We start from the raw sequence: 13,876 nt of genomic DNA, 5'->3' as shown, positions 1-13,876 counted from the left end.
TCTTCTCTACTTCCCACTAGGATTAGGCCGTGTCGCCCCTTTATGTAATTCGGTGACAGAGACATCGAGATCAACAGACGAGTTTCTTGGACATGCATCACAACGTTTGCCATTTACTCTACTTTTGCCCTCAACACAACTGTAGTATCTAAGCTAAACAGATCACTCTTTCACCTGGTAATAGTCGGAGGCATACTCAAGGAGCCATGACTTTTGAATTTTAGTGATATCCCGAATAAATATCTTGCTGCTTGTTTGCAGGACCTCGTGGAAAATCACCCAGTCCGCCTTTCGATTCTGTTTGTTACTTGTTAGTACTTCAACATCTGACCACTTTCTCTTGGATATAACTTACAAACAACAACGAACTCGGATGCGCGTGAAGGGTTACTCCTCCGCTTATGGTTTTAAAGGTGCCGTCGGGCTGCATCCTAGCAGCATGTCCAAAATATCCTGTTGTGAGGCACCGTTGTATCTGTTCCGCAGTAGTAGCCATCTGAGACTTGCGGGAGGACAGGGTTTCGTCGATCTGAATTCCAAAGCGGTCCAAGTATCTTTTAAGCTGTGCACGGATGCTAACTGCCTTTTGCATCGATTTATAATTTAGCGAGTTCTCCCGGCACCACTTCGAGTCTTTCTTTCCCTTGGTGACAAAGGCGTGGTACACATTCAGATATGTTAAATGATCCCCTTCCTCCACGGCAAACTTTCTCCGCGCGGATTCCATACCCTTTTTCTCGCCCTCTTGTTGAAACCAAACGGACCCTTGAACACTCGTCATGGCTGCTATGGATAAAATTTCACTGAGGCATCCAAATGTAGAGGCGTTAAGCAAGACTTTGGCCATCATAGGGTCCACCGAAAGCTCAGCCATGTGAATACCAAGAGGTTTGGTCAACTTTGCGTACTCATCCACAGCTCCTAAAGAGTAGAGCAGCTCAAGTGCTCGAACAACAAGCTCCGCAGGTGGGGTAGAGAAGAAATCAAATCGGACGATATTATCAATCCCAAGTGCTTTCAACTGGAGAATCACCGGTGCCAGGTTTGACCTTTGAATCTCTGGAACAGAGGCATCTGGTAGACATGCGTATGATTCCTCGGTATAAAGGTGAAAGCACTTGCCTGGTCTTGTTCTCCCGGCTCGCCCGGCTCTCTGGGAAGCAGATGCTTTTGAGATAGGCACTGCCGTTAAAGTATCGATCCCAGTATTTGGGTCATAAGCACGGAGCTTAGCATATCCGCAGTCAATAACGAATACGATCCCATCGATTGTCACGGATGCTTCAGCAATATTAGTGGCGACTATGACTTTGCGGGTATTTTCAGGAGCAGGGTCAAAAACATAGAGCTGCTGTTCCGTAGTAAGTCCCGCGTACAGGGGTAATGGCAGTAACTCCTGGGATTTTGGGGGTAAAGTGGCAGCACGCTCCGAGATTTTTTGGATAGCAAGATCTATTTCTTCTCTTCCGGTGAGAAACAACAAGATATCACCATTGGTTTCCCCCACATGGATGTCGAATACTGTCTTGATAGCTCTCTCAACATAATCTTCTGCCGGACTCTCCAGAAACAAGCAATCAACCGGATACATTCTCCCCTCGAGGCTAAGAATTCTTCCCACTTTGCCGCCCATTTCGCTTCCATTCTCCGCATTAAACTGGTCTTCTGCAAAAAAACGTAAAAATTCCTCTGCCTGCAATGTTGCACTGCTCACAATAATCCGCAGTTCCGGTCTCTTTTTCATGATCTTTTTGAGTATCCCAAGAAGGATGTCAGTGCTTAGGGAACGCTCATGGGCTTCGTCGACCATAATCACAGAGTAACGAGATAACAATGGGTCTACGAGAGCCTCTCGCAACAGGAGACCGTCCGTTAAGAATTTTATCCGGGTTGCAGAAGACGTTACGTCCTCGAACCGAATTGAATACCCAACCTCTTGGCCGACACTACACCTCATTTCCTCGGCGACCCGAGCCGCAACAGTTGTAGCAGCCACCCTGCGAGGCTAATTCATGAATTAGCATGTGCATCTGTAATTCTACCGCAATGAGATATCAGTAGTTAACATAGCTGGGCAACAACCTACCTGGGTGACTGCAATCTGCTTTCCATCTGCACACCATCCTGCTTTGTCAAGGAATTGAGGCAATTGGGTAGTCTTTCCGCTACCCGTTTGGCCCACGACTATGGTTACAGGATAATTTTCAACGACATAAAGCAAGCTATTGCGATGTTGTGCAATGGGCAATAACGCTGGGGGTTTATAGAGCGACGAGATGAAGCCCGTGGAGAGGTCAAAGTCGGTGGCCATCTGAGTAGGTTAAAAGTTCACCGGGCTAGTCCAACAGAATATATTGCTAACCGTATTGAGCTAGCCATGACCGAACGCTCAGACTCTCAAATTCCCGCCCAATCGGTGAATATGACTTCACTGTTTTCGCGCCGATGCTTAGGCTGAGACAGACGATTAAGTACCCCGACCTCATCTGGGGCTGGCTAGGTTGCTCGGCGAAAGTAAAATCCGAGACACCAGCCACATCACCTACTAATCAGTTTTCATTGGTTGTCTGGTGCAGATGGCGTCACTTGAGTTTGAGCCACACAGGAACTCGTAACGCAACCGTCAACATCCCGAGGGGGCGTCAGCTTTCTCGTCTCATTCACCGATCAAGAGCACTTTTATTTTTCGCTTCAAAGCTAGCTTACTTCTTCTTTATAGATTTTATTCGGGCTGTTTTTACGACATAAAAGTCAACAGTATAACAATCATGGCTGACGGGCCAAAGGTACGAGAAGCTCAGATTTCGTGCTGCCTAACGGCCAGTATCTTGCTGACTGTCGAGAGTTTAAAGAACATTGTCAATCCGGAATCCCCGACGACCGCTCGCCCGCTCGATTTTGATGACGAGCCTCTTGAAACGGGAGTAACTTCAACAACTCCAACACTTAGAACTCCGAATGATGAAGCTCCTCCGAAACCCCCGCGTCCACTTAGTCCCGAGCAGGAAGCTGAGAATACGCTGAAGGAAGCATTTCCAAGTATCGATGCCAGCGTTGTGAGAGCTGTGGTAGTGGCTAGTGGTGGAAACATAGATAGAGCCTTTCATGCCTTACTCGGTATGTACTTTCGAGTCTTCTCCCCATGTGGTACGTTTTGTGAGCTCATCTCAGTTTCAAAGGGATGTCCGACCCGGATGCGCAAGTTGACCCTCCTCCTATGAAACCACCTCGCCCTTCAATCGCTACATCCACCACCCAGAGACAGCTCGAGCAAGATGAAATGTATGCACGCCAGCTGGCCGAGCATTATAACCGTTCGGAACAGCACCGTAGCTATCCTCAGTCTGGATGGGATCATGAACCCCACTTACCACAGAGACAAAGAGAGACCGGCTTAAAGCCGAATGAATTATATGACGATCGAGAACACAGCTTTATTGATGGTATGCGTGGAACGAACTGCAGACGAGGCCACGATCGTTTGAGCTAACGTTATCTTTAGACGACCTTCCGATAATTAAAGAGAACATCCGCAAGGGTTTCTTGGAAACCCAAACAAGAGTCAACACTTGGATGCAAAATTTAAAGAAGAAATTGGATGGCGAAGAATCGGAAGATGAGATTAACTACGAGCAAAATCGGCAAGGTCAGCAATACAGACAAGGATTTGGCGAGTCACAAAATTATCGACCAAGGAGAAGTGGTGAGGCTCGTCGCAGTGCGGACCGCGAACGATATGATGCGGATCCACGGGTTTTGAGTGATGATTTTGCAACCTTGGAATTAAGAGATGAAGAGGGTAAGCATTGGCTAAGATCGCCTTCGGAAACATAACTGACGCATGAATGAAGCACCTCCAATTCGTCCACCGCGCCCCGCTGCCAACCCGGATTTATTCAAATCTAAATCATCCTCCCCTGATCAACGAAAGGTCTCATTTCAAGAAGGCCCACCAGAGGAGATCGGCGCCCCCCATTCTTCCCGTTCAGATTCTCAGAATCGCGCTGCCCAACCACAAGGCAAGCCGAGTAAGTGGCAGCCGTTAGCCACGGTGGAGCCTTCTCCGGTTACGGATCACGATCCTTTTAGCCTTGGGGATTCTGATGACGAGAAAGAGGTTAAAAAGCAGGAGGTGAAGTCGGAGGAGAACGAGAAAATAAAGTCGGCCACAACAGAAGCTGCCAGAGGGGATGCTGGAGCGAGTGGTAGTAATAGCAAAACCGACAGCACTTCCGGAAATCCATAACCTGTAACATAGCACTGAGAGCGAATATACTTGGTCACATTCCATGTTGACCTAGCGTGCACAGTTTCCATATTACCAATTTGTCTATTTGCCTTATGTATTCAGGTCATTCCCATCTTGTGTGAGGGCCACAAACAATCCTATAAGAAACACATTGCGTGAAGGCCCAGCATGGTATCGTGTCATAAATCATAATAGCAGCGAATAAAGTACCAATTGTTAACAAAGAAATATCCTCCAAAACGCCGCCAGTATTGTTCCATATCTGGCACTTAACCACCCAAAATAGCCTTGGCCCTATTCACCACCGACAAGCCCTCTGCTTTGACTCGACTCCTTCCGGAGCTCCTTGATCACGGTCTACAGGTGATAGGATGACAGCTAGAGTCAGTCTATGCTTCAATTTCCCTTAAGGTAGCTCTGAAGGGAAGCAAAGAGAGAAGTATCATGGTTTTCTTTTCTTTGCTGATTTGTCCAAAGAGGCATTAGGGGAAACTTACGGCCAGCGCCTCGGGGTTGACGCCATTTTCAATTAGAGATACACATAGAGACAACTCTGTGCGGTCCAAATGGGTATTCTTGACGATCCGCCTATGAGCACAGCCGTCTCTTTCATGGGACGAAGAATTGCGGAGTGTGTACGTACCAGGAGCGTGGATATCTCGTGAAGGATATCGATGACTTCACGAGCTGCTTGGCGCTTTTCGTCCTGTTGGGATGGCATTTGCGAGTTGAATGAATACTATAGTCCCTTGTAGAAACTCCAAGGTTGAATGTATATATATAATTTTCCTTTTTTCCTTTTTTTTTTTCCTTTAGACAAAGTGACCGAAATGTTGGAGAGGATCAAAAGCTCCAGCAGGACGGCCAAACAAAATTAGAGCGCGACCAGTGGAGATCCCAAAAGGTAAATCAACGCCCACTTTTTCCCTCCTCGAGGAACACAGCCAAATTGAACCCAATTAAAGAGGATAATCACTTAAATCGTGCAACAGAAGTCATGACGCTATCTTCGCAACCGGTAATAAGTGACATTCACACACTCCCTCAAAAAAGTGCCACTGCCATCATCGAGTGCATCACGCGTCTTGAAAAGCGCACTTTCCCGCCCTCAGAAGCATTCGAATTTACCATGGACCTATGGAAGAAAAAGCCCAACACGCGAGTGATATACGTGAAGTTTACAGAGACGGCCTCTTCAGTATCTTCGAAAACCAAACTAGCAGATAAAGTCACTAGTAATAGTGCTACGAATGTGATCGGCTACGCAGTGTACGTGCGTATGAAAGGCACTGCACTGCTGCATAAAGTCTGCATCGCGGAACCGTACCGTGGGCAGGGAGTCGGCAGGCAGTTGATGGCGTATATCGAGCAAAGATTACGGCGGGAAGGGTGTCAAGCTGTGCAGCTGTGGGTTGACAAGGACAGGGCGGCTGCGAGGAGGCTGTACGCGCGATGTGGGTTTGAGGAGCAGGAGACGGTAGAGAATTACTACGGGAATGGGAGGACGGGGATTAAGATGGCCCTGGAGCTCGAAAGCCGCTGAAATCCTTGCTTTTCTGAGAGTCGTCGTCGAGAAAACGAGCTTTGCCAGCTTTGTCTGGTTCTTTAACATGGGATAACGGTCGGCAAATTGCGCGCTCATTGTCATTGAAAAACCAGGGCCGCTAAGAACCTGGGATAAGAAAGACTGACACTGCAATCCTTCGTGCAGCAAATCACCAGGAACCATTGGACAATAAGACTTCACATGATTGGAATGATGTCTTCAGTGATGGTGGTTTATCCTATGAAGTAAAGGATCCGTCTAGACATCTCAAAAGCCACCAGCAGGGTGAAGCAGCATCATCTCTTCAGGAGGAACAAGGGGACACCCAATGACCAATCAGGGTCGGTTTAATCAATTGAAGCCTGCTTCTATCATGTGCAAAAGGGAGACTTTGTTCGGCACCCTTTAGATTAATGTATACAATGTACTCTGTATTTCACAAAGAGAACGGATGTCGCTCTGGAGTGAACTAATTCTGTGCCCGTGGTGTTCTCCAAAGCTCCATATGGCTGTCCCGGCTAGAAAGCTCCCTTTTCCCTAAGAAGCAAATCTGAAAGTCCTCCTTTCAAGGAAGCGGGCTGGTGGCGCAGCGGTTAGCGCGTAGGATTGCAGATCCCAAGGTCCCCGGTTCAAATCCGGGTCAGCCCTAACATAGTGACCTGATTTTTTTTTAGCCCCATGATCGATTAATTATATATGGGCGGTGGAGAAAATGGAGAGGAAATGTGAGGAAAATAACTTCGTTTTTCAAGTAGCTTCTTAGAACAGCCGGCTACCATGGGTCATTACTGAATTGTCTATATTTATGTCGAGCCGGGCACACGCTTCGGCTGACTCCCCTGGAGGGACTAATTTACGCAATGCCAATTCTAGAAGCTAGAAAATCATTCATATTCCGCTTTCTCAATTAATTACACGGCATTTGTGGGAAAGACCTAAAGACTCGGCATATTCGTGCTTGAGTTTCGTGACTTGCGGCCTTTGACGAAAGCAGCCCGAGAAAAATGGCCACTGACTTCTGTGTACTCCGTCCCGAGTCCTCTCGCTGTTGAAAAAAATTGTGATGGGGAAAATTTAAGCAACAGTGCCTGGAGAGTTCAGGGATGGGCTCCACGATACCCCGTCCTATTCGGCAATCATCGCAAATCAGTAGCGTTAAAACTCTGCAAAATGGTGTTTGGTGGTGCGCTTAGTCCGGAGTGCTCAAGGCAATGAAAATTTTTCACTTGGCCTCGTGGCGGGATGGTGATCCGGATGGTGGCTTTCGAGCTCAGAAGCGCCGTGGATGCGGGCGCTTTCAGGGAGCCCCTGTCATTGGACAAGAGCGAGAAAACTTGCAGCGGGGAAGCGTTTTGGTCGGCCTAGTTTACTTATTTTTCTCCCTTTTCCGTTTCGCATTGAAAAGCAAGGCGTTATGAACTAACATCCCGAGCAGCAATGGTGAGTTCCCCCAAAACACACTCGTTGCGCTGACGCATACGTGCCCCGTGTAGACCACGGGCTCAACAGTATTATCTCGCACGACTTTCATCGTTAACTCGGGATGTACGGAGTATTTATGGAGGTATATAGATCCATAGGTTGTGATGCGGGTACGGAGTACCCCGAAGGAGATCTCTCCATCAGTCTGAGTTTAATCAAGAACCTCCAGCTTGTTTCGCGTGTTGCTATGTTCAGAGACATGGTGGAGTCTGGGCGGCAAAGACCATCCCTTGTTGTACTGTGGGCATGGATCGATGGATGTACCTCGTTGTCTCCAGATCAAAGCTGTCTGGCTTGACCGCAGTTTGAAACAGGGCACCGGCGTTGAAAGCAGTAAAATGTTTGTTCTCCGTAGTTCTAATTGTTTTGGTGATATTTGTTCGAGGTTCCAGATGCTTTTGACACCCCGCCAAATTGCAGTTCAGAGAGCATAATTTAGGCTTTTTCTTTGGTCATGGCGTAACTCTCAGGCGTACGGCAGCCCATACGATCTTTTTCGTGAAGCTTTTTCGTCATTTCTCACATCAACCCTCCCAGCACGCGACCTCCTCCGTTTGCCAACCCCTGATATCTGATTTCCGAAGGGCAATTCGAGTAGAGAAAGGAGCTCTTTCTGGCCGGAGACGAGGCACACGAGCCCAACAGCAATCTCGGCACATCCTCGCAGCCGCCTGGACCCCCAGGCTGCTCCCGCTGACAACCCACATTGACCTTCGTCCTCCACCTCACTTCGCCCTCCTCCATCCCCCGACACAATCTCCCCTTCAAACTCTTTCACAACAACACAAATCCTTTCTCCTCACGTAATCCTCCCACCCAACACCCCCGGGAACCTCGCGACCACGCTCCTCTCACGCCCAATCGACATTGCTCGCTCCATCGACCGAGGTTGCACCCATAAGACGACACACACAAGAAACAACGCCTTGCCTGGACTTGACAACACTTGAAAGATGGGTCAGACTTTGAGTGAGCCTGTGGTTGAGAAAGTAAGTTGCTTCTGTGTTGTTTGTTAGAGACAGATAGCAGCCATTCTCGCGTCACCTCAGCTCCAAATGGCCGACTAAGCGGGGCTCATGCGTGCAGCTTTGCACAATGCTTAGTCGTCGCTCCTCTGTTGCTCCCGCTGTTGATACCATGGGACTAACATGACGCGTTTTCTTCTTTGTGACAGAACTCTGAGGAAGGCTCTGATGAGTGTGTTATCTATGGCCTTTCTGCCATGCAAGGATGGCGCATCAGCATGGAAGATGCTCACTCTGCCGTGCTTGATCTTCAAGCAAAGTACCTGGCTAAAGACCACCACCCAACAGACCCAAGTAAACGCCTGTCTTTCTTTGGTGTTTATGACGGGCATGGAGGTGAACAGATGGCCCTGTATGCGGGGAAAAACGTCTCAAGAATTGTTACCAACCAGGAGACATTCGCGCGTGGAGATATAGAACAGGCGCTGAAAGATGGATACCTTGCAACTGACCGCGCCATTCTTGAAGGTGGGTGCCATTCTACATATGTTCCGAGTGCTGTTCGACTCGGTTATACTGATTCCGTGCGACCTTGTCTTTAGATCCTAATTATGAAGAAGAAGTTTCAGGCTGCACTGCAGCTGTGGCTATTGTCTCAAAGGATAAGATCAGAGTCGTATGCGGCCCACCTAAAGTCTGTACAGTCGGTTTCTCTGTTCGCTGCTAACCTCTTCCTAGGCAAACGCAGGTGATTCCAGATCTGTTTTAGGTGTCAAGGGTCGTGCGAAGCCGCTCTCCTTTGATCATAAGCCCCAGAATGAAGGTGTGCTTTGTCTCTGTGCTTTCATATGTCAGATTCTCGGCTCCTAACCTCCAAATAGGTGAAAAGGCAAGAATTAGTGCGGCTGGCGGTTTTGTTGACTTTGGTCGTGTCAATGGCAACCTTGCTCTATCCCGCGCCTTGGGGGATTTTGAATTCAAGAAAAGTCCGGATCTGTCGCCTGAACAGCAAATTGTGACTGCTTATCCTGATGTCACCACTCATGAGATAACTGAAGATGACGAGTTTCTCGTTATTGCCTGCGACGGTACGCCTTCATGAGTTTTTTCCTCCTCTGCCCGAGTTCTAAAGTTCCTAAGCTAACATATTTCTACCAACAGGAATCTGGGACTGCCAGTCGTCTCAGGCTGTTGTCGAATTTGTTCGACGTGGAATTGCCGCAAAACAGGAATTGCACCGGATTTGCGAGAACCTCATGGATAATTGTCTGGCTTCCAACAGTGAGACCGGTGGTGTTGGTTGTGACAATATGACTATGATCATTGTCGGTTTTCTCAATGGTAAAACGAAAGAAGAGTGGTATAACATGATTGCTGAACGAGTTGCAAACAACGATGGACCCTGCGCTCCTCCGGAGTATGGTGAGCTTGATATTACCCAGCCCAGCGCCTTGAACTTTGGCTAACTCGGTTTTCTAGCTCAATTTCGAGGTCCTGGCGTTCGACGTCAATTCGATGACAGCCCTGATGAATACGATCCAGGACTTGATAGCCGGCCAACCGGTCGCAGCGGCAGAATCATCCTCCTCGGTGATGGTACCGAATTGCTGACTGATATGGGAGATGGAGAGATGTTCGAAAATGGGGACAGAGTCTCTGAGCAAGAGTCTACGCGTGAAGTCACTAGCTCTGTTGATGAACCGAGAAACGAACGTAAGGGCACTCCCGGACCTCAGACCAATCACGTTGCTCACTCCAATGGCCCAAGCAACGGATTGACAGCGGAAGCAAGCACCACCGAGATGAATCCTCCAGCCCCAGCTGGAGTCGAGCAGTCTGCCAATGCGTCTACCACCGAAGAGCAACCGAAAACCACCTAAAATGCGTCCGTCTTCTTTCAGTTTATTCTTCGAAAGTAATGATTCTGCATTAACCAGTGTTGGGGGTATTTGACATGAGCTCGAGCTTTGTGACCTTTTCGTGATGGATTTTTCTTCTCCTTTTTCCATTTCTTTGCTTCTTGTACTTGCTGATTATTTTCCCCTGGGCTTCCGTGGCGTGCCTGCGGAGGCCTCATGACGAATACAACTTTCGACTACATACGTGAGCCTTCGGCGCTGCCGTGCACGTATGCTATGCCCTTGTCACCAGCTTTTTCGACTTTTCTTTTCCTCTATGAATGCATTTCCTGTCTTGCCAAAGGAGGTTATTCGATGAATGAATGAGACTCGCATGAAACGACGGGGACGGGGTGGATGAAGGCCAATTAGGTTACTTGCTTTCTGATATCGTGGAGGGGTTCCATCCATTTTTCCTATTCTCTTCCTTTGTTCCCTTTTTCTTTTTGTGTTCCCTTTCATTGTCCGTTATCACCCTGTCGAGGCGTTTACATGGGTTAATTTAATCTTCGAGTGTGCAAGCTGAGGATAAATAGCCTTCTTCCCATTTTACCCTTGTGTCCACTGTTTGCCCTATCTTACAGAAATTCCCGGCACCAAGCCCACGCTGTTGCAAAGGGAAACGGTTTCTGCTTGAGGAGGTAGCATACTTTCTTTGAACGGGCCGTGTTTATTTGGTCAAGCGCTGAGGCGTGAAGAATGCAGCGATCCCACTGGCAGGTTGTCGTAAACTCGTCTGTGCGAGCTTGCAAATCCAACCCGCGACGATTCTATAGACACTATGTATCAGTCTTCTTAAGATGAGGAGCAATCAGAGCAAATCAATTTCTCTTCTTTTTACACTTCGCGGCAGGGTACAACCGATGAGGCGGGATATTATGCTACGTAGGCCAAGTGCCGCTTCATCCGTATCCCTGCAAAACAAGATGATCATCATAGCTTTTGAGAAAAAATAAAAATAAGAACCCACCCCCTTTTCCATCATTCTCTATCAGTGGGAAAAAAAAGAAAAAGAAAAGGCCACAGTGCGCCGTCTAAGTAATTCCAATCCTTGAATCCAGAAATCGCCTTTTTGTTTTTGTTCTGGAGAACAGTTCTCCACCTGCTGTCCGGAATCGCGGGAATGGAGCTCGGGATCCACCGCCATTGGTAAACCTGAGGAAGATTGGAAACCAACACATTTGAAAGTTGAAACCCCCTTCTTCGAACAACCTTTCCGGATCTCGCCCTGTCAGACACTCAATCCTGATTCCTCGGAATAGGACGCGTGCAGAAGGCGACCGAACGTACATCTATCCTTAAAGAACACGCAAATGTCGTCGCCGTCGTCAACGGCCACGAAGCGGAAACGCAGCGTCTCCCACCTACCCGCTCCCGATATCCCCCAGTCATCAACTGCCGAATTGCTTCAGCCGTCATCCCGCGACGCCTCTGGTGAAGAAGGAGATGAATCCGCAGCTCCCAACACATCCGTGAAACATAAGAAACCCGCCCTTGCTGCCGACACGTCCACCGTTCCACCCTCCAAGCGTCCTAGGACCCGATCTATAATAGCTTCAGACTTAGCGGCCCAGGCTCTCAACGGCGATACATCGTCAATTAGCAAAAATGATCCAGGCGAGCCGTCGGAGACGACGGAGGCAAGTGTAGACATTGAGAATCGGGTGAAACGTCGATCGGGCTCATTCCGTCAGCCAAGACATCAGGATGAGCGGATGAAGCCGCCGATGAGAGCGGGTTTGCAAGATCCGGCTGGTTACAAGACCAATCCACCTCCTACTGGACGCCCAGTGAGGGTGTATGCGGACGGTGTATTCGATTTGTTCCACCTTGGGTATGTGTTATACGTCCTTTCTTCCAATTGATATATAATTTTTATTTTGACCGGAATACTGATGGAAATTACAGTCATATGAGGCAGCTGGAACAGGCCAAGAAAGCATTTCCCAATACCCATCTCATCGTCGGTGTGACCGGAGACGCGGAGACACATAAGCGGAAAGGTTTGACCGTTCTGAGCGAGGTTGAGAGGGCAGAAACCGTCCGTCACTGCAAGTGGGTGGACGAAGTTATACCGAACTGTCCCTGGATCGTAAGTCCGGAGTTCCTTGAGGAACACCAGATAGACTATGTTGCCCACGACGATATACCATATGGAGCAGACGAGGGCGACGATATTTATGCCCCGGTGAAAGCGGCAGGCAAATTTTTAGTCACTCAAAGAACAGAGGGCGTGAGCACCACAGGTATCATTACGAAGTATGTCCTTCTATCCATGCCTTTGTACCATTCATATATATATATATATATATATGATAAGCTCCTTTGTTGCTAATACAAACCTTCACTGTCCAGGATTGTTCGAGACTACGAAAAATACATCACTCGGCAACTCAAGCGAGGAACCTCCAGACAAGAGCTTAATGTCTCCTGGCTCAAAAAGAACGAGCTTGAGATCAAGAGGCATGTCATTGAGCTTCGCGACACCATAAAGAATAACTGGTCGTCAACCGGTCAAGAATTAGGCAAAGAACTGAGGCAATTCTGGCAAAGCAGGCCAAATAGCCCTGCTCGACGAAGCTTTGACTTGGGACATAATGGCGTCACAAGCCCAACGGGGAGCGGAAATATATTCGGATTTGGAGGTAACAAGTCACACCTCGATAATTCGAACCGGCCAGAGAGCCCCAGCGTAGGCCGGACAGAGGATTTTGCAACAGGATATAGTTTAGGGTTGATCGGCGGGGTTCGATCATGGGTGAGTCGCATGCTCATCGGCCTTTTCTTTTTTTTTTTTTTTTTTTGAAATTCTACCCCATCGCTCTTCGAGTCATTCCAGCTTCGAGCTTTCGGCCATTCTGCTTACCACCTTGTTACAGATGATGCGCAGCCGTACTTCTCTGCGTGATACACTCAGCCTCCCAGCATCGCCTTCTGGCAGTGATGAGGAGCGCAATGGTACTGAGGATACGAAGGCTGAGGCCCCCGGGAATTCGAAGGTAGCTACCTAATATTTCATATACTCAACAGAATGGGCAGGACGATTGAGCCCAGGAAGACTGTGTCCGGAACCTAATGATATTTCTGTATAATGGCGTTCGTTTTTCTTGGTAATAAAACGATTGCTTTGCGACTATGTTAGTGGGTAGCTAGGAATCCCTAAATATCCACCTCTAAATGACCCTGTCTATGTATATACACCTTATGCATCTCAGTTTCTGCTAGTATCAATATATAGCCTAAAGGATCGCTTGCCTCGCTTATCCCCGTTTGGGTCGAGACCTACGATTGGAATATTACCTAGAAAGTATATTCAATCATTGGGGACTGAAACCATACGAGATCTATGTGGGATGGATGACATGGTATATATGTATAGAGTCCTCCGTACTCCGTATATAGAATTAGTTCGCATCCTTGAAATAGGCCTCGGGATTGAACCGAGTCGCCTCCGAACCAAATCTTCAATACGGAGTACATAGCATTCGGCTCCGTCGGCATTCCTCACTTTGATTTCGCCACGGATCCAGCCGACAGGCTATTAGTCATAGCATTCCTCGTCATCGGAAACGAAGTTGTAATTTCTACGGAGTACGATGTAAAAGATATCTACGACGTGGAGATTCGCGGTAAAGGAACCGAACTTCTGGTTTAACTAGCGGAGCGCACATCTTATGGCGCGCAGAAATTTTTTTTTCCCCCTCCCTCGCCGTTACCAACGTAACTAGATCGTCCA

The 13,876-nt window shown here is 48.1% G+C and overlaps 7 protein-coding genes and 1 non-coding gene across 8 annotated transcripts; 5 read left to right on the top strand and 3 right to left on the bottom strand.

Annotated features, from left to right (window-relative positions):
• Positions 1-94: 94 nt before the first annotated feature.
• CIMG_07143 (ATP dependent RNA helicase) lies at positions 95-2,311 on the bottom strand (the record flags this gene model as incomplete). The annotated part of the gene is made up of 3 exons (XM_001243246.2): positions 95-297; positions 356-2,005; positions 2,087-2,311. The coding sequence occupies 3 exons, from the start codon at positions 2,309-2,311 to the stop codon at positions 163-165; spliced, it is 2,010 nt and encodes a 669-aa protein (XP_001243247.1). The 3' UTR covers positions 95-162.
• A 319-nt stretch (positions 2,312-2,630) lies between these two features.
• On the top strand, positions 2,631-4,250 carry CIMG_07142 (CUE domain-containing protein). Its single transcript, XM_001243245.2, has 5 exons — positions 2,631-2,786; positions 2,853-3,117; positions 3,180-3,443; positions 3,503-3,799; positions 3,852-4,250. Exons 1-5 carry the CDS (start codon positions 2,769-2,771, stop codon positions 4,244-4,246), a joined length of 1,239 nt encoding a protein of 412 aa, XP_001243246.1. The 5' UTR covers positions 2,631-2,768; the 3' UTR covers positions 4,247-4,250.
• A 293-nt stretch (positions 4,251-4,543) lies between these two features.
• On the bottom strand, positions 4,544-4,970 carry CIMG_13112 (mitotic-spindle organizing protein 1; the record flags this gene model as incomplete). Its single annotated transcript, XM_001243244.1, has 3 exons — positions 4,544-4,606; positions 4,747-4,824; positions 4,893-4,970. 3 exons carry the CDS (start codon positions 4,968-4,970, stop codon positions 4,544-4,546), a joined length of 219 nt encoding a protein of 72 aa, XP_001243245.1.
• Positions 4,971-5,168: 198 nt separating this feature from the next.
• On the top strand, positions 5,169-6,239 carry CIMG_07140 (acetyltransferase). The gene has a single exon (XM_001243243.2). It carries the CDS (start codon positions 5,247-5,249, stop codon positions 5,790-5,792), a length of 546 nt encoding a protein of 181 aa, XP_001243244.2. The 5' UTR covers positions 5,169-5,246; the 3' UTR covers positions 5,793-6,239.
• Positions 6,240-6,370: 131 nt separating this feature from the next.
• CIMG_15060 lies at positions 6,371-6,443 on the top strand. The gene has a single exon. It is a non-coding gene; the product is annotated as a tRNA-Cys (tRNA).
• Positions 6,444-7,640: 1,197 nt separating this feature from the next.
• On the top strand, positions 7,641-10,982 carry CIMG_07139 (protein phosphatase 2C). The gene is made up of 8 exons (XM_001243242.2): positions 7,641-8,266; positions 8,452-8,770; positions 8,845-8,918; positions 8,981-9,065; positions 9,124-9,330; positions 9,404-9,664; positions 9,722-9,955; positions 10,025-10,982. Exons 1-8 carry the CDS (start codon positions 8,231-8,233, stop codon positions 10,120-10,122), a joined length of 1,314 nt encoding a protein of 437 aa, XP_001243243.2. The 5' UTR covers positions 7,641-8,230; the 3' UTR covers positions 10,123-10,982.
• CIMG_07138 (uncharacterized protein) lies at positions 10,148-11,899 on the bottom strand. The gene is made up of 2 exons (XM_001243241.2): positions 10,522-11,899; positions 10,148-10,430 (listed from the first exon to the last, which is right to left on the bottom strand). Exon 1 carries the CDS (start codon positions 11,123-11,125, stop codon positions 10,952-10,954), a length of 174 nt encoding a protein of 57 aa, XP_001243242.2. The 5' UTR covers positions 11,126-11,899; the 3' UTR covers positions 10,148-10,430; positions 10,522-10,951.
• On the top strand, positions 11,151-13,324 carry CIMG_07137 (cytidyltransferase-like domain-containing protein). The gene is made up of 4 exons (XM_001243240.2): positions 11,151-11,974; positions 12,049-12,399; positions 12,496-12,898; positions 13,020-13,324. Exons 1-4 carry the CDS (start codon positions 11,454-11,456, stop codon positions 13,149-13,151), a joined length of 1,407 nt encoding a protein of 468 aa, XP_001243241.1. The 5' UTR covers positions 11,151-11,453; the 3' UTR covers positions 13,152-13,324.
• Positions 13,325-13,876: the final 552 nt, after the last annotated feature.

Source organism: Coccidioides immitis, assembly GCF_000149335.2.
Source record: "Coccidioides immitis RS genomic scaffold supercont3.2, whole genome shotgun sequence".
Classification (NCBI taxonomy): Eukaryota; Fungi; Ascomycota; class Eurotiomycetes; order Onygenales; family Onygenaceae; genus Coccidioides; species Coccidioides immitis.
The sequence above is the reverse complement of the archived record's forward strand: the minus strand, read 5'-3'. Positions and strand labels throughout refer to the sequence as shown.